The sequence below is a fragment of the Anthonomus grandis genome, chromosome 9, assembly GCF_022605725.1.
Source record: "Anthonomus grandis grandis chromosome 9, icAntGran1.3, whole genome shotgun sequence".
NCBI classification, from domain to species: domain Eukaryota; kingdom Metazoa; phylum Arthropoda; class Insecta; order Coleoptera; family Curculionidae; genus Anthonomus; species Anthonomus grandis.
In genome coordinates, this window is record NC_065554.1 from 23,073,588 (window position 1) to 23,100,551 (window position 26,964).

General features: G+C 31.7%; 1 protein-coding gene across 1 annotated transcript in view; it reads right to left on the reverse strand.

Moving 5' to 3' along the window:
- The window catches only part of LOC126740554 (forkhead box protein L2-like), a 37,949-nt gene extending 12,819 nt beyond the window's left edge, over window positions 1–25,130 (reverse strand). Inside the window, exons 1-2 of the mRNA XM_050446638.1 lie at window positions 24,587–25,130; window positions 5,626–5,734 (exon numbers count right to left, since the gene is read on the reverse strand). Coding sequence (XP_050302595.1) covers window positions 5,626–5,734; window positions 24,587–24,679 — 202 coding nt within the window. The 5' untranslated portion in view covers window positions 24,680–25,130. The remainder of the gene's footprint in view (window positions 1–5,625; window positions 5,735–24,586) is intronic.
- Between the last annotated feature and the right edge of the window lie 1,834 nt (window positions 25,131–26,964).

Here is a 26,964-nt window from a genome sequence, read left to right on the forward strand (position 1 = left end):
ACTAATATTAATACAACTTAAGCTAGATAATAGTAAGACATGAATCAATGTTACAAATTAATTTAAAGAAACCTGTTAAAGTCACGAGTCACTAATTAACTCCTAAAACTGCTAAAAGAAACGTGCAAGTGAAGACTATACCTATCGAAAGAACGTTGCATTCTAGTTATAGGATTGTGCTGTCCATAAGAACTACTATCCAAATCTACATAGAAGAGTTTTTTCAGTCTAGTCAATTTTTGCGCCCGAAATTTCAGCCCATTTAAAAGATAATCACAATCAGTCATGCCAGATATTTATTTTAAATATAAAACACAAGTGAATTATTACGCCTTAACTTAAGTGGGTCCAAAGAGAGAACTGACATGGCCGACTTGTAATCAGTATGACCATTAGCTAATGGAACCTTAAGTTTAAAAGAACAATTTCTTAAGAATTTATTTGGGACTTTCTCGATATTTTCAATATGCGATTCATAAAATAGAGACCATACGGAACGAACATACTCCAAACTAGAACGGACTAACTAACGAACAGTACAGAACTTTATAGACAGAGCATGAGAAGTCTTGACTGCATCTAGTTATAAATCCTAGATTTCTATACGCTTTCTGAAATAATTGATTCATGATCGAAATAATTGCTGGGTTGCGTAATACCATTTATTTCCTTGTTGTATGCGATGTCTTATTATAAGTTATAAACTTTAACGTTATTATCTGATTGAAACATATCATCCATTCTATCTCCAAGAGACCACACAAAAAAACAAAACAAAACCATGTGAGGAGGGCAATAATTGATTTGCAGAGGCCGATTAGCACTAAATTGGCGTTCTTTTTGTACTATTTTTATTTAGGCCTGATGATGCTTCGATAGTAGCGAAACACGTGTAGCTTTTAAAAAATTATATATAAATATGTTTAATGGGACCCTGACTTGGGGTTTTGTTATTGTCTAATGTTATTAATGCCCCTAGGCATCGAAGAGATTGTACGTGGTCGAAGTACTCATCCATGATACAATTTAATCGTGTCATGTTTCTTATACTTGTATTATCCTCGTTGACTCTCGATCCACCTTTTTTGCCTGTTTTTCGAGTTTTATAAATATTCACGTAAATTGTATTTTTTCCAAAACATCTAGATCATCTGCATACGCTAGAATCAGTTTGGGTCCGTTGTCACAGATGCTCATACTTAATTCGGCTCATTTTATTACCTTCTCCAAGGCTAGATTAGTTATATATCAAATATATAGGCCTTTGTTATATCAAACATTTCACTACATTGATCTTCTATTTTAATTTTACCATATGATCCTTCAACGCATACTTTAATCATTCTTAAGAGTTTGCTGGATATTTCAAGTTCTTCTAGTGCCGACCATAAGCTTCTTCTGAAGATACCTGCTTAAACTTTATGAATAGATTTTGTAAATTTTTATCGAATTTCCAGTATTTTTCTAGCAGTTGTCTTAAGCTGGTCTGTTGTTGATCGTTTTATTTCTCAATCCACTTTAGTATTCTCTAGCTATTTCTTTTGCATACGATGTTATTCAGTTTCTAACTAAGTTGAACATAACTTTATATGATGTGTTAAGGAATGTGATACCTCAACTATATTACCAACTGGCGGGTATCAATACTTTTTTCAAAAAGGCAGAACACCGAAAGTGGACATAAAGGGGATTAGAATTATTATAGACAAAGCATATTGGCATAAAAAAAGCAAAGAAAGAAGGGCGGAGAAAATTATGAGGCATCTAACTGAGTCATTTGCAATACCAGCTTATGCAAGGCTCCACAAGATAATAGCCAAGGGGCCCCAACTGACCCTTGGTAAAAATTCCCATGGAGAATATACCACAACGGAGGAGGAAACGCTCTCACTACGACTGTAGACAGCCTGAATGACACGACTGGAAATACACCATAATTTAATTACTAGCACAGGGAGGCAATCAGGCTCATGTATTTGAAAAATGCAAAGAGCTCTGAATGTTGCCTTCAGGCAGGAAACTAGAGCTCATAAGAATCCTGGTGCTCTTTGGTGGATACCTGCAACTCAAAGATGAGGTCAAACATCTAAGGGTGAACCTGGGTAAAAAAGTGTTTGTAAAGAATGTCTTTGCTGACCAAAAAAAATGGTACTAAACAAACTTTTAATGGGGAGTGACCTTCGAATGATGAGAGCGAAGATCCTACCAAATCTAAAGTTTGTGAATAGGAACAATCTGGAAGACGCCGATACACAAAATCTCGAATATGTAAATAGAAACATTATGGAGTCGATCAAGGCCGCTCAAAAGAAACACTGCTTTAAATAGTAACAAAATAAGCACTAAAAATCTAATGAAACAGAGAAGAAAACTAACAGAAAAACCAACAACATAAAAATGAGCTAATACTATTGAATAAAGATATCAAAAGGCGTAAGGACTGACATACAACAACAATAAATAGATGCAAAAGGGAACAAAAAAACTATGTGTACTACACAAGAAATTAACTAAACTGGAAAATGAAAGAGGACCAATAACAAGCAATAGAAAAGAAATATTAAAGATTGACCAGAGTCAAGCAGAGGCATGAAAATATTCGCCCACATACTAAGCCAAGGATCAGAAGAGATGCTGGAGGAAGAAGACGTGCTAAAGTCATTGTCAGGAATAAAGAAAAACAGACCTCCTAGCGAAGAGTATTGTAGAAGTTTTCTAGGAGGAAGTGAGTTACTCAAAGCAATAACCAAACTCTTTAAGATGAAGGAACAACGCCACAAATATGGAATAGCGCTACTATTGTTATTAAGTCAAAGTAAAATATTGCTTTATTGTTATAACATTAAAAATGTTTTTAACAAGGCTAGAAAAATTAAAACTTACAAACAACAAGTATAAAAATTAAAATTAAAAAATAAATAATAAAGACACAAATATAAAATACGAACATACATACAAAAACATAACCATTGATCTCATATATCATATAATCAGTCACTTAAAGTATATCATAAAAAAATTCTTCAACAGAGTAATAGGTCTTAGCAGCAAGCAATCTCTTTAAACCTTTTTTTTTTTTAAATTCTAGGCGAAGTTAAGTTTTTAATAATGATAGGCAGATGATTAAATATAGAAATACTGTCAGAAAAAATTGATTTTTTTGTTAAAGCTGAAGTAGGTCGAGGAAGGTTCAAAATTATCTGATTCCTGCTTAGGTACCGAGCACTCCTGACCATGAACTTTTCTCTGTACTTATAGATTATGCAAGCAGTCTCAAGAATATACAGACATGGGAGAGTTAGTATTTAATTATGGTGAAATAGAGGACGGCGTGAATCCCGGGGGTTAGCCCCACATACGTATCGAATGGCCCGTTTTTGAGTAACAAACAACATTTGAATAATGTAACTGCTTGCACTTCCTCAGAAAGCGATACCGTAACGAAGGTGGGATTCAAAGACGGAACAATAAACGGACTTGCCAATTTTTGGACCAAGTTCCTGTACACTGATCCTGACAGCATAGCAGCCAGATGTTAGCTTTTTGGCAAGATGATTTAAATGTGTGTCAAATTTGAGATCTTTGTCTATGAAAATTAATTATTAATCTGAATTGGATCACCATCTATCGAATCTTTAAGATTACATTTAAAAAATAGCAATTTAGTTTTTGTTGTATTTAATATACTTAAATTAGAGTAACAACACCTTTTTACCATCTTAAGATCCTCCAGGATGATCTTATGGAGAGAATCTAAGTCTAGAGCCTGCCACAATATTGTGGTATCATCTGCAAATATAGTGAAGACACCGCGAATAGGGAGACTAACCAGATCATTTATGTAAAGCAAAAATAGAACTGGGCATAAGACTGAGCCCTGAGGCACTCCCTATCTAATAAAGCTATATTCTGAGTACTTTGACCCAACCAAAACCCGTTGCCGTCGACCTCGCAAAAATGAAGGAAACCATGATAGAGGAAAGCCTCTAAAACCATAGCGGTGGAGCTTCCGCAGCAGAATGTCATGACTAACACAGTCAAAAGCTTTTGACAGATCACAAAAAACAGCCGCCGAAGCTCCCCCGCCATTGATATGAGAGTAAAAGTTCTGAAGAAGATCAGCATTAGCATCATTTAAATTTATTCTCGCAAAAACCGAACTGACACTTACTAAGGATATTATTTGCATTAATAAATATTATTATGCATGAGAAAGGCAGCATCGCACACTTACAGAGCTATAGACCAATAAGTCTGTTGACGCACTACATATACAAATTATTCAGCAATATTCAGCAAAATCATGCTACTAATAGGCCGAGACAGGTATGGAATGAATGACTATCTGCAGGTCATAAAAGAGAATACAAAAAACCCCTAATACTAGTGTTCGTTGACTATGAAAAGGCGATCACCATGAGCTTTAAGCTCTCGCAAACTTGCATATTTTACAACTCTGATACAATATACGTTTAAAAAGGATCGAATTAGACAATAAGGCATAAACGTGATTTGCCGACGATCAAGTCGGCAAACCTCGTCAAGTCTGTCTGAGATCAGCACGAAATCACACAGTTTTCTAAAAAGTAGGCTTTAAAATCAACATGAGCAAAATTTAGTTTATGACTAATGCTAAAAAGAAAAGAAATTCAATACGTAACATCTTGTGGACTATATGGAACATGAGACCCGAATGGGAAGGAACAATCAGACGTGCGAACTAATCAAAAGGATAGTTTGTTCACTTGGCAGGCTGAGATATGTATTTGTATCTTGATGTGAGTTTAACCCAACGAGCCATGGAGTGGTCTATGTTAGCAGTTACGATATAAAATCTAAAATGAACAACCGTGTAGAAATTACGGATGCAATTAAAAGAATCAAACACTTAGAACTGGGCTGCTCACATCGTAAGAATGTCAGACAACAGTTGGATGAAGAGACATGCTACGATCACCGACTCAAAGAATAGACGATTTATAGAGGATGTCTTCAAACTGGATCCAAGTTGCCCATGATTGCTTATGTTCAGCAGTGGACGAGACAAGCTGTTATATGATGATAATACTATATAATTGCCTCATCTTTCTTTGGCAAACCATTCATATTTTTAAGATAATTGGCATTAATATCCTCACTATTTCTTCGGTATAACGAGTCTCATTATCTTCGTGTAAATTTTATATTTGGCCTCAACAACAACCAATAGTCCACCTCTGTTCGGAGGCAATATATACACACCAACAAATCAATTTAGCTTAATATAACAGCAGAAGCGTTTCTAAAATTGGCTCCCAATAAACAAAACATTGTTTAAACCCAACTACAACGTATTTTAACTGCGGGTCATTTAGGAACGAAAAAAAGGAGGAGCGTGTAAGCTGACCCCTTCGGTCGATCGGGCACGTTTCGATTGTTTTTGGGGGCGCCCAGATGCACGTGGGAGGCTGAAATGGCACGTTCGTCACTTATATATCGACTTGAAAAGTGGAATATTTTTAGGATGATTTGACGGGCTACGTAATATTTCTGAAATCTGACAAATAAAGGATTCTAGAACTGAGCTGATTTTGAGCTAGTGCTGAATTATGTCAGAAGCTGACTAGTATAAAAGTAAGTACTTACCATGTGGATGATGCAAGGATAGGCCACAAGAGAGCGATGGTGACGAAAGCGAATAATTGGGCACCTCCGGTTCGGTCTTTATTTTATGCAGTTCTGTTTGTAGCAATTCCTGTAAAGTACAACAGATATATCTTAAAACGATTTATATTTATATATATTTGAATTAATAAATGTTTAACACTCGAGCCACCCGAAAGCTATTTCAGAGAGAATTTAGAACAGGGTGATAAACAGCTCAAAATTAGAGATCCCGTACAGGACATTTCAATTATCAAAAACAACGTTAATATATGGCATTAGAATTCTTAGAGTTAAAATAAATTTTATTCTGTGGGTCTATAATATAGTCATCTCAAAGTAATTTAGAGTATTTTATAAATCACAGAACCTTAACAAAAAAAAGTAGCGACGATGCTTCTCAATTATTTATCTGACTATAATAATTTATATTTTAATATCTATGTATTTTCTGAGGTCCCGTACCTAAAGGTTTTCTATATACATGATTATTTTAAAATTGTTTATTGATTTTTAAAATTTTAAATTTGCCCTGAGTATATTATGTAAATATATTTTGCGAAACGTCGGCTAATTTAAACAAGATTTGACTTTTTGACTGATTGTTTTCAGGATCTAAGGGCATTCTTCTTAGAGCCAGCTTAATAGCTCTAAAAGGTATTCAAAAGAAATTTGAGAAGAAAAGATCTTTTAATCATTAAAATGAGTTTTTATTATCTAAAAGTGTATTTTTGCCATATGATGGATCTACGGAGAGCCAGAATCTCTGGATAACTTTTAGAGCAAAATTTTAGGAAGAAAAAGAAATATGTACCTTTTAAATTGAGTTATTGCAGAGTGACAAATTCAGCACCAAAATATTAAGAAAATAGTGTTTTCTAACTTTTTGTTTAAAGAGCTTCAATAAGTACTCAGAGTTTTTAAGGAAATTTCTGGACTTTAATGACATCAAATGTTTCCAGAGCCAGGATTGCATTGAAACTGAATTATTTCAAGAACTAGTTACTGTAAATTTCTATATTGGATACCAAAATAAGTGGAATAAAGTACACTATAACTCTTATCACTTGCCTAGAAAAGTTCGAAAATTGAATGGACTTCATTCATATTAAGTTTTACAGGGACACGACAGCCTTAAATTGAATTATCATAGCGAAAATGTCCGAAATAAGGTATACTATAACTTTTACTAATTGCTGAGAGAGGGTTGATAAGTAATTTTGGTGTTCTCGACGAAATGACTAAATTCTTCCAGAGAAAAAATTGTTTTGAATAAGTTCTAATAAATGTGCTTTAATAAATCTTATTGGTTACTCGAAAAACTGAAGTAAGTAACTTTTTAGTTATGAAGGAACTTACTGGCCTTTTACCCGTAATTATATTAATCCCGCCAGTGTGTTTATTTCTTCCAGGCATTGGAAGTCATTTTTAATTTTATTTCAGACATTTGAAGTCTTTCCCTCCAGTCAACTGAGTTTATGTTGATTTCTTCCAGGCATTTGACGTTTTTCTTTCCAGAAAGCTGAGTTTTTTCTTCCAGATGCAATTGCCTATTAATTCTTTTGAATTTTTTGGGGCAGCTCTAATATTTTAATCATTTCAAATCCTGTTCCAGACATATTTAACTGAAAACTACATTTGAGTTTTTGTTAATTTCTTCCAGACATTTGAAGCCAGTTTTAATTTTATTCTAGTCATTTGAGGCCACTTTTAATTTGATACCAGGAATTTGATGCAATTTCCTGTCTTTTGAATTTTTTGAAATCCAAATTATATTGAATCCCAAACATATTTGACTTATTTACCAAAAGTACCAGTTACTTAAGTTACCAAAATGTACCAGATAATGCAATGAAATAAGTTATAGACATGGACTAAGTATTCCGTATGTAGAAAATGTCATAAAATATGGAAAATATAATATCCTCTAAAATGTTCAAAAGTTCTGGAAAACATCCCTAAATTTAAGTTTTTTTAATTAATTAAGATAAGAAACTCAACTTCTACTTATATAAATCCAGATATGGACTAAATACATGTTGAAAATATATAAGGGATGTTATTGCCTTCAAAATGAATTATTACAGAAACTTTTTATTGCAGATTAACAAATTTGATACCAAAATATTGAGAAAATAGTGCTTTACAACTTTTGTTAGTTACTCAAAGAGCTTCGATAAGCAGTTTCTGAATTATCAAGGAAATAAATGGACTTTCATGAAATTCTTCCGGGGACATGATTGTCTGAAAACTGAATTACCACAAGAACTAGTTATTATAGATATCCAAATTGGGTGTCAAAATGTGTGGCATAAAGTACACTATGGCTCTTATCATTTACTCAGAAAGGTGCGATAAGTAGTTTTTGAGTTATGAACGAAATTACTGAATACTAATTCTTTCAAAGAAATAATTGCCGTGAATTTGCGTTATCACAGAAAATTAATAAATTTAGAACCAAGATGTTGAGACGAAAGTGCTCTAATAGCTCTTATTAGTTAGTTGAGAAGCTCAAATAACTAATTGTTTAGTTATCAAAGAAATTACTGGACTTTTATCTTTATCCTTAATGACATTTAGTCTTCCTGTGATTTGATTGCGTTAAAATTGAGTTATCACGGAAACTTTTTGTTGCAGATGCATAAAATGATAAATTTCATATGAAACTATTGAGAAAAGAGGGTGAAAAAAAATTTCGCCTATTTAAAGACCTTTCTGTGCGTAATGATCGATTCCCCAACCTGTATACTACTCGAATCTAAAAACTTATTTTTTTTAAATTAATTATTGACAGTTCTTTAGTTCTCAGGTTTTTCAGTTATTCACCTAAAAACCAAATTGTTCCAGATTTTCTTGACGAATACTTTGCCCAGCTTTTGTAATGACCATAACATAACATTGTCTGTTTCTGTCTTACTAACTTATTTAAATCGTATTGCTATATATAATAGTTTTGTTTAGTTTAATTGTCAAATTTTAATTAATAGTTTTATTTTATTGAGTTAAAATGAGAACTGGTACTAGAGAGTCTATAACGTCATATTGTGTGAGAACTCCCAAGGCTGCCTTATGATAGGGCTCTAGGTCGTTACTACATGTCTTCACCTCACCTCAACCTCATATTGATGCTATGACAACAAAAATTTTTCCCTATAAAAAACGATCGAATAAACTTTGTTCTCTCAAAACAAATAATTATAGTCTTTACAGTCTTCCAGGGATATATGATTACCTTAAAACTGATTTTTCACAAGAACTATAGTTATTATAGATTTACAAATTAGGTACCAAAATGCATGGTATAAAGAACACTATAACTCTTCTCGATTACGCAGAATGGTTCGATAAGTAATTTTTCAGTTTTCGAGGAAATTGTTGAACTATATGTTATATACATACATGTTTTGAAACATGTAGATAAAATGTTGTCGCCTAAACGCCAAAGAAAGTACCCCACTCTCAACTCAAGCTCTTTCTTTAATGTTCTTACCCCCTAAAATATGAAAATCCTACCAAATTAAGTCCTTCTTATTGCAAAATATATGTAAATAAGCATCCATTTTACATCAATGATTTCCTTTCGCTAATTTTATACTCGCTGCTCGGGTTTCCCAAAACCAATAAATTAAACGATAATCGCCCCAGTTCGGAGTAAAATATCGGCCGTCACTCGATATGACAATAAATTTAACTTTTTTCCTTTCGTCTTTAGTCAGCATATTAAACGTGATTTTCAGCCGAACTAGCTGGGACCGGGATATTGGATCCACCACGCAGAACCGTATTTACCACGGTAACTATATAAATATTAACATTAGTATACCCGATAAGAGTCTTAGGAGATTAAATCAGGTGGTTACCAGGGATTTTATTTTAATATCATTTGGGAATGTTGACAAGTAATGCTGAAAAGTGTCGAGTTTTTTCATAAAAATATTCATAATACGGATCTGCTCTCTTTTGCTAACAAAATATATTTTATCGATTTCGCATCGCATTTCAAGCGTTAAACGGTCGATATAAATCATTTCGATGTGTCAAATCTGAGACCATTAAGAGCCCACATTATGAATTTTACTTTTGTATGGGTTATTTGTTTCTAAATGGCTTTGAGATTAGGATAACGTAATAAATTTTAAACCAGCTGATTTGGGTCCTTGGACTATTTTATGTACATCGTTTACGTAATGTCTACTTAAAATATCCCTATGCAGTCTAAAAGATATGTATAATATATATTCGGTCTCTAATAATTTAATTAGAAGAAGCTGTGGACCAAATTTCAAAGTTCTGAATTTCTTGGTTTTAGAGGTATGACCTTTTGAATTTTAATTTTTTTGAGAAAATTTCCAAATTTTTTTTTTAATATTTATTGAATTATCCCATGGGATATTTTTTTAAAAACTTTTCAACTTTCAATGATGACTTCATTCTATAAAATTAAAAAAAAAAGTATATGCTTAAATCCAGGAGTTTTCAAATACTTTGTCATATAAAAACGTATCTTAATCCAGAAAACTGAAAGGAATATTAAAGTTATAATGATAATTTTTAAGCTCCTAGAAGATTAAATAAATCTGGCATATGTAGTACAAATGGTCTGAAAAAATAAACCATGATTACATAACATGCTTCGCAAATCCTGGAATAACAAAAAAATTAATTAAAAATGCCTGGAATATACAAGAAACTAGTTTAAAAGCCGCAAATAGTGGACCAGTAATAAGCTTGAAATTCCTCGAATAAAATTAAAACTGTCTCTTCAAATATCAGGAAGGAACTTAAAATTCCTAAAATACAATTGAATAAACTTCAAATGGAGAAATACGAAATGGTTTTAAAAATCCAAGGACATTAAAAATAAATTAAAAGTGCTGTCAAACACCTGGACCTGGAATAAAATTGAAAATTGCATCAAACGTTTGAAACATATAAGAATATACTTTAAATACCTGGAACATACAAACGCCTTAAAGAAATGACTGCAAGTACCTGAAATGTATGAAAAGTAACATAAATCATTTAAGAGAGCTTAAAATGTCTGAAATTAAACGAAAATGAACTCTGAGTATCTGAAACATACAAAAAAAATTTTAAGTTCTCTTTCCTTTTTAAGTCCAAAGCCATAAGAAATGTTCTGCAAACAGTTGGTGTAAATATTTTGAATAGTCCAAAATAGTCTTGGGTATAATATAAGAACTAATGAAAGACGTGCTCATTATGCACGTTGTACATAAAGATGCCAGGACTCTCTATAAAAAAAATAGTTTATAGTTTTCCAGTTTATGAAAACATTTAAGTTTATACCAAAAACTGTGCTTGAAATTAAGTCGAAAAGACCTGGAATAAAATAGAAAATTGCATGTCTGAAACATACAACAAATGACTAGATTAAAACACCTTAACCCTTACGCTACCCGATGTCACAATTATTGTGACTTCCTTATTTACTAGTTTTATAAGGATCAAAAAATGTTTAATCTGGGTAGAGAACCGTGCGACATGATTGTGATAGTGCATTTTATAGGTGTGCACGCGCAAATCGTTTATTTTGCCGGGAAGGCATTCTTGTCATAACCTGAAAAGTTTCAGATTATTTTCAACAATGGCTCGTGCAGGTAAGTTATTATTTATTTATAGAATTTAGGGGAAAAAAGGCGTGCTTAATATTAAATAGAAATAATAAACTTCAATTAAGGGTATTGTTTTTAGAGATTGAAAATATCTTTAAAATTGTTGATTCCAAGAATGGTTTTGTTATGTATATCACAATTGTGAGCCAATTTAGAGTCCGAGGATGAAGAAGATGAGTTTGAAATTCACGAAAAGATCCCAATTGTAGCACCAAATGAAGCTGATAGCTCTTCAGATTCAGAAGATGATTTACCCCTCATACATTTCCAGACTCCCCAGTGGAAGCATGGAAACTTTAGAAGCAAGGATTTTGCTGTAAAAGAGGACTATACTCCATCCATCGTAAAAACTCCAAACGAATATTTTGCTAAATATTTGGATAATGATTTTTTTGAGTCAACCGCAAATTTCACTTCCCAGTATTTCTTGCAACAAAATGCAAAAGAAAACAACTTTCCCTCACAAGAAATAAAGAAATTTTTCGGAATGAATGCTTTGATGGGATGTATTCATCTTCCAAGGATACATATGTATTGAAATGGAAAATATAAGTTCCCATTAATTGATGGGGTCATGACCCGACAAAGGTTTTTACATGATACGTGTAAATTTACATGTCGTTGACAATCTTAGCGTATCAGAAGAACAGATTGTGGAGAATACAGCAGGTAATTGATTTGGTTCGCAATAGATGTAAAGCCATTGAAAGAAAAGAAAAGACAGCTTTTTCTATTGACGAACAAATGATTCCTTTTTTGGGAAGATGTCCAGTTCGACAATTTGTTAAAAATAAACCAAGACCAGTGGGACTGAAGAATTTCGTTCTTACGACATCCGACGGACTGGTATTGGATTTTGAAATCTACCAGGGCAATACTACCCCACTAAAAGATAGGGATTTAGGCTTGGGACCCTCAATAATATTGCATCTAGCAGAAACATTAAGTACCTCAAAATAGTTACCTGTATTTTGACAGATACTTTTCAACTATTGCTTTGATGAACAAATTGACGAGTTTGAATATAGATGAAACTGCTACTGAAAGGGTTTGATTTTAAAAAAGACAGTTTAATGAATAGGGGAGAGTCAGAAGAAGTTGTTTAAACCGATAATAAACTTTGCATTACAAAGTGGAAAGATAATAAATCTGTTTTAATGATATCCACAGCTTTTGGAAGACAGCCGGAAACTGAGGTGCAAAGATGGAATAAAACAGAAAAAAAACGTTCAGGCATAGCATTCCCAGCTGTTGTTAAATCATACAACGAAAACATGGGTGGTGTAGATGTTTGCGACCAAATGATGGAATACTATCGATCTTTCTTTCGAATCCGAAAATGGACTCTTAAAGCCATCCTACATTTGTTCGACTTAGCAATAGTAAACCGGTGGATGGAGTATCGAAGGCATTGTTATAGTCAAAACCTTCGAAGCAAAGATATTATGGATCTTTTGGAATTTAGACTTAATCTTGGGGAATATCTGATTGTCGGTACTAAGAAGCGTGTATTGGAGGAAACAGAATGCCAAGAAAATATAGAGGAAGAGACTAGCGTTGAAGGAAATTAAATAAAAAAGAGAAGAATGCCTTCCAGTTTGCCCTGTGCAGACAAACGCTTTGATGGTTTTGAACACTGGCCAAAGAATGAAGAAACGAAGAACCCAGTTAAATGCAGGTGAGAAGGGTGCAAAGGTCGGTCCAGAATGCGTTGCCTAAAATGTAATGTTTTTCTTTGTTTAACCAAAGATAAAAACTGTTTTATTTCATTCCATACAAAGTAATAAATTTTGTTTCACAATTGTGCTTTTCTAATGTTGGCTCCCTAGACACACAATTGTGTACTCCCTAAATTCCTCCCTTAACCCTTTCGAATATTTTTTAAAATAATTTTTCGTACCTTTTGAACTTTATCGGCGTAAAATAAATATAAACCCCAAACTCAATTTTTTTTATCTCGGTACTGTAAGGGTTAAAAAGGTATATGAAGAGTTACATCAATTAATCTGAAAATGTCAAAAAAAGGTTTAAATGTGTATACATATATAAATACAAGAAATGTGCTGACAACAATCTTACAAAATCGTTAAATAAGTGTCCAATAATTCTATTAGAAGAACCTGTCGATCCAATTTAAAATCCCTGACTTTCTGGGTTTCAGAGGGATGTGCATTTTGTTTTTGAATAGTCTAGGATTTTTTTTTTATATTTTTTAAAATTCCAAGATTGACGTCTTGGTTTAATGTTTTTTTGGAAAAAAAGCTGAAATGAGCTACGCAATGAATAAATGTTAGCACGAAATTGAACTTTAAGAAATGAACTTTAGCAACTCTCTTTTTTGGCTTGAGAAATATAAGCATTTTATGGTTATTAGGAATTTTACTTTTTTTTATTATACCAGGATCAATTACAAGTGAAATTGCCAAGCAAATTACTTTAAAAGTCACAATAGTGGATCACAAAAGGAAGAAATTTGAAATGCCTTGAATAAAATGTAATAAACTCCAAAGGTCTGCAATGCCCAAAAATGGAATTAAAAATCCAAAGGTACAAGAAATATCCCGACGACCAAGTGATTTCAAGTACCAGGGAGAAACTCACAAGGACTTTATATGCCTGAAATATAATTGAAAATTAACTTCAAATATGTGAAATGTCAAACAAGAAATTGATTTAAAAGTCCAAAAACAAAAGAAGTGAAGTTTGATTATCTCTGTTACGGATTTAGTGGCCAAAATACTTGTTTGAGGTGGTTAATTACACTTGTATCTATGTATACTACTTCACCAAGTACAAAGTGAGTCATTACTTGGCTTTTTGTCACAATAATTTTTAGTTTGAACTTATGGGAAGTAAAGCAGTCTTTCTGTTGTTGATCGAGATGATTTCTCCGTTTATTTTTAACTTATGTTTTACTGCGAATCTTCTCGTGAAAATTTTGTTAATTATGACCCCTTGTGGGCCGCCACTGACTACTATGTGTAATTAAGAGAGAGACTAGGCATTAACAAAAATCCAAAGAAAATTAAGTGGTTTATTTTTAATTTCCAGTTAACACGCACAGCAGGATGTACGGAATTAACAAAATGATTTATTGGATCGAGTGTGTGTCCCCAGCTTTCAGGATTGTGTTTTTTGATATGTCAAAGTTGTCAAAAGTGTTTTAGTATTTTTTACCGATGTTATATAAATGCCTAGACTTCCAAAATATCATAAAGTACCGATAAGAAGTTTTTGAGTGCACTTAATATACGCTTTCATATTTAATGAAACTTTCAAGGGACGAGATTGATGGTTGACAAAAAAAATATCACAGAAACTTTGATCAGAACATGGTTATCAAAAAAATTACTAGATTTTCATGTTTAATAACATCAAATGTTAAATAAATATAATCAATAAAAGACCGGCTAAACATATGAGGTCTCCTCCTAAGCAGCAAATGCATTATATATTATATTGGTTATTATGAAAGTTACATGCACAAATACTAATCTTTAAAAAAATCATCAGTTATTTGTAAACACGTTTTGGTTGTAATAAAACTAAACGACTAAATTTGTTGAACGATGTTGAGGTCCTCAATATAACGAGTTTTGATAAGGATGATCTCTGGATATAAATAGTTGATACAAATGAAGTAGCAATATTCAAATATTCCAAGAGAGGGCAGTGGCGAAGAATGGACTTTTGTGAAACTAACACTTTTTGATCTATAATAATCTTTAAACCTAGATATACACATGATTTTTTTTTATTTAATTTTTTTGACAGATTGTTTTGTAATCATTCGAAATTTTAAAAACAAACTTCAGAGCACCAAAAAAAAGCCATTTTACTAACCATACATAATTATTTGTTTGTAAAAAGTCGCGATCAAAAGGATTGTTTTTATAAGATTTTACAAAGAAACATTGTAAATATTTAACGTTTTGTGTAAAAACAAACAAACTATATTTACACATATTTCATTTAAATCGGAAAATAATCAGCGAGTTTATAAAATAAATCAGTTTGTTGTTTCGTATAACTGTAAACAATTTTAAATAAATAAATAAACACACAATTCGAGGGAATAAGTTAAAGCTTTTTTTATATATAATAATAAAAGTAAATCGTAAAAAGTCAATCGGTGTATAAGCCAAGAGGTGACCGAGGGTCATCTTTATATAAATTTTACTTAGTTTACACAAATTGTAAAAATGCTTAAGTCGCTTTTGGGTTCAGTAACCTTTGTCTTTTTACTATTTTTCCTGTTCTCATGAATGTCAGGTGCATATTTGAGTGTAAAATGGGATTTCGCAGAACGATGTGAAATTTGAACTCGCATTTACAGGGATTGTGGTAAAAATATGGTCTTAGCAAAATTTATGCCCTTAGTTTTACACCAGAAAATATTTAGAATATTATAAAGAATTTCTATCAAATGTCAACGTTAATAAAACAAAATTTAATTAATTTCTAAAAAAAATATGCCTTGAAAGGAGTATTCCAGACGCGTGTTTAATTTATTTTTAATATTCCAAAAGAAAATTAATAAAACATTGTTTGAGTTAAAACTTTTGCATTAAATTTTCACCTCAGCAGGAATATTCCTTGGAGGGGGTTTTCAATCAAACAAGTTTGGATGCATCCAAGAGGAAAATTAAGCGACCAAGGGATACTGAATATTCTTTACTTAATTCAAATATATAATCGCAAGATTTAAGAATATTTAAAAAAAAAATTTATTGTTTCACATTTCTTCAGGAATATTCTGACCTAATATTGACATAAATGAAAGAACTCTGATGGCATGAACTTCTAGTCCCAGAAATATATTCATGTACCTGTAGAGGTTTCTGATATATGCAATGGAATATTCATGGAACTTCTGTTCTGTATTATACTTACCATAAAGTGTTTTATTGATTTAATATTTAAAACATTTATTTAATGTCCTAGGAATATTCTGACAGATTAATATTATATAAACTAAACCTCCTATATCTCCTGGGAGTTTATATTTCTAGGGTATTTGACGTCAACTGAGGTATATTGAATATTACAGAATATTCATGTATATTTTTCGCACGAATTTAAGTACATGGAATATTCCTGAAATATTATTTAAGTATAGTTGAGACTTGAGTTTATTCAACTTTCTAACAAAAGTAAAAGAGAGTAACTGATGGGTACAATTCAATTGCCTGGGAGAATATTTTTATTTCTTACAGGCAATTGAAGTTAAAGATAAAATACAGTAAAATTGCTATAAAATATTCACGGACTGTAGTATACATACGTCGCGCTATACAGTGTTATATTCATCAAATATTTATTTAATGTTTTGTGAATATTCTGACTGATTAATATTATATAAACTAATCCTATTTCTCTTGCGAATTTATATTTCTAGGAAATTTGAGGCCAACAAAGTGTATATTAATGTAATTACTACTATATTTAAAGTGTATGTACAGCGTATATTTATGTATGTTTTTCGGACGAATTTAAGTACATAGAATATTTCACAATTCAAGAACGTGGAAAATTCCTGAAAATTTAAATTATTCCTTGACTATTAAAATTTTGGTTATATCAGAGTATAATTTAAAAAGCTCGATTACAAAATATTGGAATAGAGAAAAGATTAAATATTCCTTAACAATTAAATCGTTCGAAGAATATTCTCCTAAAATTAGTAATTTTATTGATTCCAGAAACATTCTGGGTACATATTTTTTTACACACTTGATCCTCTAACATTAATTCAAATAGGTAGAATTTTGAATTTTCATCGGTATTAATATTTTGACAAAAAATGACAATTAGCCTACTTGAAAGCTTGGAAGTGTATTTAAAATTTTTTAAAGAATTATCGGTTAAAATACTGGATTCCTATTGGTTAAAATTCCCTCATCAAAGATGGTAATATTTAGATAATTATGATAAAAATAATATTCACAAGGTATACTACGGCTTTTAGGAGAAGCATGGTCTAATTTAATTTGTCATATCTGATAAAGGCTGAATATGCCAGGAATATTCCTTATACATAATATTCTCGTCTTTAAATAAATTCCAAAAAAAATATATATACAATATTATTTCACATAAATGACAATTGATATTGTTGGCAACTAATAGGAAATGTAACCATTCTTATTGGCTGAAATTTAAAAGAATAAACATAGGCAAATAATATTCTGAAAAGAATATTTGCACATATAAATTGACATATATTCTTATTAATCCGGGAAGCATTGAAAAAATAATCTTTCAATTTATCCTGATAATTCACCAATGAATATTCGGGATTTTCCGGAATATTTTCATAAAATAAATCGGCATATTCATTTGCAGCTCAATTTGCTAACAATATCTACAGGTTCAGGGATAATATGATAATATATCTTAATTTTTCTAAATGGGACACCCTGTATTTTATTTACTGTTTCCGATATATAAATAGTTGAATATATTTTTTTATAGAAAAATCATTTATAAAATAATATATAAATTCTAATTTTAACACTCTAGTCTATAATGCGAACACGAAATCGGGTTTGGAAAAAACTGCTTACATTGGCTTACGTGACTGTTACACACGTTCTATTAGAAATTAGGACATAAAACATAAACACGACGTGTAAGTAAGTATATAAGAAAAAAGTGTGTAGTGTGACAGATTTTGTAAGAAAAACAATTCAATAAACGTTTATCAGAAATAACGGTATATTGTTGCTATATATAATATAATTGATTGACGTAAAGTAAATAGAAATTCTATAATTTTCCTATATAAATGACAACATTTAGTAGATTTTTATCTGTTATAAAACTGGTAGAACTTTCCTATTATTATCCTTATATGTAGTGGATTTATGTTAAAATATTAAAGGTTTTCTGGCGCCCAACAGCGTAGTACATAAGTTGAAATAATACAAATAACAGATTTTTAGAGTAGACGACGTTTTAACATTCGTGTCATTATTAGGAATAAAAGGCAAGAAAATATCCCTTTCCAGTCTGATAAAAAGAAAACTGAAACTAGTTCATGAGTTTTCATTTATATTCGTAGTATTTAATTTTTAGATCATGCGAAAATTGTCTCAGAATAATTATTGAATAAGTATAATTGATTATTGATACATATAATGAATTAAAAAAAAAAAAGATCCATGTTTAGTAATGTAAAGAGTAATATTACCGAGGTAACATTACCGGTAATTTTGGTAATATTACTGCAAGACCGGTAACATTGGTAATATTGGTGTTTCATCTTGCTGCTTACCTATTAGATTCAAACCAACGTGGCAACAATTTAACTGAAGCTGAAAATTTAGTTGTAACGGAGTTCATCTATGAAACTGCAAGGCGTCATCAAAATATTCTTCAGAAGTAGGTCTTATTATGGAAGCACTTGCACAGTACAAAATTAGAGGTGGTAATCTTTTTGCTAAGGAATTCGTTATTTCCAGCGAAAAATCTATGTCTGGGCATGTTTGCTGGGCAGGAATTTGCTCCAGTTCTAAAATAAGTAGATTGGCTGTAGACATTTTAAATTTACCATCGTCAACAGCCGCAACCGAAAGAACGTTTAGTACTTATGGATTTATTCATCGGCAAAGAAGAAACAGGCTTACCGTGGAAAGAGCCGGAAAACTAACCTATATTGCCCATAATTATAATTTACTAAACGAAGATCATTCAAGAAGAGAAAAAGCTGAGGATTCTGAGGAAGAAATTGAAAAAGAAGATCTCGGTTTCGAAATTATAGACTTGACTGAATTAACCAAGGAGAAAGATGTTGGGGATGATGAGGATGATTTACCATTATCCACTCTATTACGTAGTTCATTCTGACTTGTTTTTTTTTTGTTTCTTAATGTTTTTACAGTTTTGAATTAAAAGAACTAGTATTAGTTAAAAAGCCTTTTTTTTTTAATAAATTACCAATATTACCGTAATAACACGTAATATTACCAGTAATATTACCGATTTTTAAATTACCGGTAATTTTACATCTATATCCATGTTAGTTGATCATAACTGTGTCAAGGGTCAAATACATATCAAAAGATAGAACTTCAATGATCTATAATGAAAATAATCAAAATAATGTAAATATAAATAAATAATAAGCCAATATAGAGGAAAAATTGTCGATGATATAGGTATAGTAGAAGAAATTATTATTCAAAACCGAGTGCCTATCCCCCTGGAGGAGAGAATATTAAAAGTAATGAGTAAGTTCCAAACAAAAACAGGAAGTACTAATATAGTCCTAGAATCAGTTCCAAAAACTTATAAGGATTTAAAGAAAAATAACAAAATAATATTAAATAATTGGAAAACATCATTTTATGTGATTATTATCCAGTTCTACAGATAATGAAACTTTATATGTTATATGTCTAAGGAGCGTAAAGAGTGCTAAGCGGGTTTACCCAAAATGTACAAATAAACACAAAAAAAACTGAATGTCAATCACAAAATAAAGTACTTAAGTATAAATTTTAATCATTGTTGCGGTTTAAAATATACAAAATGTTAATATATTAACCATTGTGCGTATGATAAAAACTGTCATATTTACCTGAAAACGTGATTAATTACCACAAAGAATTAACTAAACATGTTTATATCCAAATGGGCAAAAATAAACATCACAAAATAAAATTTTGTATTTAAATATCCAGGGACTTTTCCATACTCATAAAGTGCAACTCTAGTGGTTAACCATTCAATGGAGCCCCAGTGTGATTGGATTAGGTGAAAATCATATAAGTAATGATTTCTAAAGCATCAGAAATTAATCACCCAGGGTATAAATATGTAAATTCTTGTAGTCAGAGCATAGACATATTGGAGGACCAATACTCTACATTAAAAACAAATTGAACTATAGCTATTAAAAATATGAAGGTAAAAAACAATTTTTGGCTAGTGGGCCTTAAAATCACTTTAAATGAAAAACAGTGTTACGTATATTCATTATGTCATTCACCAAACTCAATCCACGAGATTAGTAAGATTTTCTCACTAATCAAGATAAAATATTAGAAGAAATAACTGATCAAAATGGAGAGCTTTTTTGGTGATTTTAACATTGACATCTCTATAAGGACCCTTACTATTTTAAGAAGTGAACGAACATTATCAGGAGCTTTATCAAATAGTGGATAAATATACAATCCGAATCTGTTATAGATCTAATAATAACAAATATGAAAACCACAGCTTACGATGTACCTAAATATATATGACATGGAATCTTGAGTGTTGAATATAACGTGTCTAAGAAGTACACAATTTAAAAAAGTAATTACAAAAATATATGTGAATTTTAAACGGATTTCTAATGGCTAAATGGCTACCCAACTATGTACATAAGTTAATGTGCTCTCTGGTACACTCAACACTAACGAATATTCTGAATAAACATGTACCAGGAATGGAAACAACTATTAACATGAATGGAAAAACATAACAAGGATTAGTGGATACCACAGATATGACAAAAAACAAGGTGGACTGGAATCAGTGTAATGAACGGAGAAACAGGGTGGTGGCTTTACTAAGATATGAAGGGAAAAAACAACTAAATAAGAAGATAAATGGAATTAAACACAAACCCAAGGTAATGTGGAAAATTCTTAAGGAGGTACTAGGGCAAGCAAAACTATCATGTTTAATGGAAAGTAGGAGGAAAAGATGTGGACATTTCGAAAAACTTCAATGGCTTCTTTTTGATGAGTATTCAGGATATTTATGGCGTTATACAAGTAAGTTTGAACAATTTTATGACAATTCTAGCTAAAATTAAGACAACTTTGGAAGATTTTAGAAATCATTGAAAATTGACGTGAATAGCATGAAAAACAAGCGAGCAGCATGGACGGAATTACCAGCAGTCTATTAAAAACTTTTGAATTTATAGATTTCTTCAAACAATAAATGAAAGTTTTTAACATCTGGATATTTAACATTTCCTGAATACTGGAAAGCAACTATGGTAATGCCTGTATATGAAAAACTTTTAAAATTAATGGTAAATAGATAGTTTATCGAGTGTGTGGAAAATAACAATCTCCTATCTAAGTTCCAAGCCGGATTTAGATGTAAACGTCGCGTGAAAGTGCTCTCCAAATGATATTATAGAACTGGAAAACTGCGTTAGGCAAAAAACAAATAATAGGTATAGTGTTTTTACACTTTAAATAGGGCTTTCGAAATAAGTTACTTGATAGACAGCTGCAGAAATATGAATTTGGACCGAGTATTGTAAATTGGATGGAGAGGAACATTTTATGGACCGAGATCAATTTGTGAAATTTAATAACTCTAAATCGACACTTAAAAAAACAATCTTTAGTGTGCCAGAAGGAACAGTTTTGGGACCAAACTTATTTACACTATATACAGTGTGGTGACTTTAACTGGAATAAATTCAGTTAAAACTAATCAAATTTTATCTCCCAAAATTCCTGAGACCCGTCGATTTTTATTTATTCATATTTCAAGATAATTTTTGTATTTTTTCACCTACAGGGGGGGTCCAAATTAACCCAAACTTTTTTTTTAATAGAAAGCCACTTTTTTTAAATTCTCATTGAAAATAGCCCTTTTTCCTGATTAAATTGCCCTATTTACTTGTGTGATTATCTAAAGGAGAAATACGAAAAAAAAATAAAAACCATTAAATTATTAAGTCTCGAAATATTTTGTGTTGGTAAATTTTTGGCGTGTTTGTTTATTTTATTGGTATCGAACCATTTCCTGACATTGTTGTAGTGTCACTGTTAAAGTGAATTTCAACCAGTTGTTAAATAAGTTAACTTATATTGAAAAAATGCCTTATTTATCCGAATCCCACAAGATTGAAATCTTAATGATAATTGGTTATGGGGACAGAAGTCGTACTCAGCTAGAGGTTGTCCACTTATTCAGGCAGAAATATTTAGATTTGCCACCTATTAACCAAGGTACGGTTAGTAAAATCGATAGCAGATTTCGAGAAGTTGGGCACGTCAGGGATGTTTCAAGATGTTTTAAAATCGATGAAAACACCCAATTAAATGTATTGTTAGCGATGGAAGAAAATCCAGTAACTGCAGCCAGAAGAGTAGCTCGCGAAAACTCTATTCATCATAAATCTGTGCTAAAAATTTTTAAAAAGTGCAAACAAACGAGCTTATAAAATGCAACCCGTTCAAGAGTTATTCGAAGACGATCCAGATCGCAGAGTTCAGTTCTGTGAATTAATGATGAACGCCATTGACGAAAATCGCATATCTTCGGAGTGGATCCTTTTTTCTGATGAGGCTACATTCATCCTAAATGGCCATGTTAATAAGCAGAACTGTCGCTATTGGTCTGACGAGAATCCTCACTGGGTAAGGGAAACTAATATACACAATATCCCCAGAAAACTAATGTTTGGGCTGGCATAATTGGCAGGCAAGTTATAGGGCCCATATTCTTCAATGAGAACTGGGAAAAGATATCTAGAATTTCTTGAACATTTTATTTTATTTTATTTAATAAATCATCGGGCTTTGGCCCAATATTACAAAAAAATATAAGAATAATAATTGGATGATTAAACTAACCTAACCTAACATACAATTAAAGCTTAGAATATAAAGATTACCTATAACTTGGAACAATCAGTTCAGAGAAAAAAAAAAAAGACAATACTTATAGTTAACACAAAGGAACAATTACCATCACAATTCACAACACCTTATAGCTCTAGTTTAAGACAGCATAATCAATTAATAAGATTTAATTTCTTAATGAACCCTGTCCGCCCCTCAAAGCAATCAATTACATCAGAACATGAACTAGTTCCAGTCTTACGTGCCTTATATCCGAGTCAGTTCGATCCAGATTTGTATGATGAAAGAATCTGGATGCAACAAGATGGTGCTCCCCCCACATTATGCCCGTAATGTACGCCAGTATTTAGATGACAATTTTCCAAACAGATGGATTGGTAGAAGGGGTGCAATCGAGTGGCCGGCACGTTCTCCCGATCTCACCCCACTTGATTTTTTTCTGTGGGGACATTTGAAAAGTCAAATTTATATGAGCAAACCAGGAAACCTAGACGAACTCAAAGAACGTATATTAGACAAGAAATCCGACAAATATATCCAGAAGTGTTAGAAAATGTCAAAAACGAATTTTATTATCGTCTTGGGCTTTGCCAACAAGTAAATGGTGCTCATTTTGAGCATCTTATACAAAACGCAACTTTTAATAATTTAATGGTTTTTTTTTCGTATTTCTTCTTTAGATAATCACAAAAGTAAATCGGGCATTTTAATCAAGAAAAAGGGGTCTTTTCAATAAGAGTTTAAAAAGAGTGGCTTTTCATTTGAAAAAAAAGTTGGGGTTAATTTGGATCCCCCCTGTAGGTGAAAAAATACAAAAACTATCTTGAAATGTGAAAAAAAAATAAACAAAAATCGACGGGTCTCAGGAATTTTGCGAGATAAATTTTGATTAGTTTTAACTGAATTTATTCCAGTTAAAGTCACCAAACTGTAAGTATATAAATGATATTACAAATTAATCAAACTACTAAACTAGATGTATTCAATGCAATTTATTTTTAAAAGCTTAGCAGAGCGCTTTCAGCGTATGAGCCATCATCAGTGCTAATTGTCAGTTAAGTCCAGAAGTTTTCCATGGTGGGAACGCATTTGATTGTATCAAAATTATTCCAAGGAACGTAGTACATTTAAAAACACTTATTATTATAACAGACTATACAGAACACTAAACAGGACGAACAGTATTTAAAAAGGGGGAGGGGGAACGGGGGTAAGTGTTTGAGTTAGGAGACAATATAAATGATATTGTTTCCCAACTCAAACATTGTAAAACTCAATTATTCGCAGATGATACTATATTCTATATCATTGAAAAACAAGATGTATATTTATAAAGGGAAAATTTCGTGGGTTGGATGTAGTACTTAGATATATTATTAAACTCATAAAAAAGGGAACCATTAAATAAAATTAAATATTTAGGGGTGATCATAAATGAGAATTTAACGTTTTCAAATCACGCTTGTATTTGGCGAATAAAATTGAATTGGTTGATTTTCAGAACATTTCCTGCTGACATTGATGCTGAAACTGCTTTGAATTCTTCCGTTTTTATATAGGATTTATTTGCTGTTGATTTTTTTATACTATTATAAAATTAATTTAATTTTTAATACGTTAATTCCTAGTATTTATTAGGGTGGGTAATAATTTTTATAGCACCTATTAATATTTGTATAAAAAAAGTTTTTTTTTTAAACTTACCGAAGCCAATATTTGGGGATGAATATTATTATTCTCCTGATGCCTCACACCCGACGCGAAATTCAACGCCTCATTGAGCGGTAACTCGTTCATTTTCGCAAATAACAAATAAAAATCACTGCGTTCCACACTTCCGGTAATCACAACAGTCCCAAAAAAAATAAATAAATAAAATAAAATAAAATAAACAAATTGTGTATATTGTTTGTCTTCTTTCTTCCCACGGCCTCAAAAAACACAAGCGCGCACGCACACACATACACACAAAACGCGACGCTCAAAAACAAAAAACTTACGATATGTTTTCGAAATTATAATTATATTTATAAAACATCCGAGCCGTCTATCTCCGAGTTTACATAACTGACAAGTCCAAACAAATCTCTGCGGCGATTTTTTTTCTTTTCGAAATTTTAATTCGTGTTTTATAATTGCCGTTCGAGGGTGGGAGAGTTGGGGGGGTAAATGGCACGCGCTTGCGTAAATGTGGCGACGCGGCACGTATACGCGCGTCCCGACACTGTTTCTCTATCAGTGTCAACACCGCTTTACGCTTCGTATGTTAATGAGGTGGCGGGGTCACGTGATGGCGCGCTGGAGGCGTCGCCGTCGCCGTTACTATGGCGACGTCGCGCGACTATTGGATTCGCTTATGCCCAGGCCACTCCTTTAGGTTAATAAGGTTACATACCTACAATTCAACCTTGTTTTTTTTTTAAATATTTTATTTGGGAATGTAAAAATCGGTTTACTGCTATTTTAATGAGGTTGTTAAAAGAGATATTTTAGTATAAATATGACATTTCACTAAAGATATTCTATTAGACAGTTTTCAAAAACCATTAAAAAGTATCACCGCTAACCACTAATTGACATGTATGACATTTGAAGTGTCATTTATCGTATATCACTACCGGCACCCTCCGCTATGTTACGGACGATAGACATACCCTTAAACATAGCGAAACGCATGCGCATTAAGGTTGTTTACATTATGTCAAATAATATTAATTAGTTTATTTAGTCTCCTTTCGTATAAAACAGTAAAAATAAATAAATTTATTTAGCATAACAATAATGACCACGACCAACCCAAATCTAAATTCCATAGTGTCTTGACAAATTTCAAGAGAAGTAAAGTCACATTTAATGAGGAAGATGACCAATTACTTCTAATGGACATCCTAGCAAATAATCCACATGTTGATTCAGCAAAATAGGACATCATTCACAATAATTTTTGTCTGATTCTAGAGCCACAAAATCCTCAATCATATTCTAACTTTAGGTACTTTCCAATTTTTAAATAACGCTATTGTGGACCAAATATTAATAAAATATCTATAGTTTGTTTAATAGTAAATAAAAATGAGGTTAAAAAATGTAAGGAGTAATAATCACAAAGAAAACGAATTTCTTGGAAATAAAGCTTTTTGCTATCGTTAGGTTAGCGGTAACACTTTTTGGGGAGCTGTCAAACAGCCGCTAAGATAACGTTTGTGTTTACATTTTTTGTCCAATATTTAAGCAACGCGAAAAAATGTATGTATGTGGATTCGCCATAACGCCATAAGCTATGTACATAGTTACATCATTATATTGCTCATTTCTTACTATTGATTTACGTCATCTGTCAATGTCAATAACGTCACATCACACATTTGGGGTTCCCCGTTCTCTCGTTTTTCCATGTGTACGGCTCAACGTCGAATGTCCCGTTTAGTTTTTACTATAAATGATTATGAAGACAATATGAAGGAAACATAATACGTACCAAGTACAAATTAAAAAAAAAAACGAAAAAATTGGAATTCATAAAGGTTTATGTATTTTATATTTACGGATAATAATTATGATAATATAAGTACATATAGAATAATTTTATATTGACTTGCCTAATTTGTTTTCTTCAGGAACATTGTCTAGGAGGAAAATACGCCAAGGACTTCGTCAAACAGAACGTTAGACAGTATATTTATGAATACGAATGAATTAGGTAAAAACTGTTCCTTAGTTGGGTAGAGGGAACTTAGGATCGGGTGGGTTCCAGTTTTATCAACAAATTTAAAGGCAAACCTGTTTTATTTTAAATATAGAAAGGAATTTAAAAAATTTCAATAGTCAAATCAAATAAAACTTCAGTACTCAAATATTAAATAGGATGACTAAATAATGAATAAAAAATGTAAGTTTGTAGTTAAAAATATATTTTTATGAATATCATTTTGTTTCAATGAATTATTACAACTGAAAATCCTATTGTGTATGTTATTTTTAATAATTATTACTTTTATGAATTTTTAAGCTAAATAAAGAAGGGGTAAAATTCTAAGAGATCAGAATGCTAAAAAACTAGTAGAATTCAATTTTGTATTTTG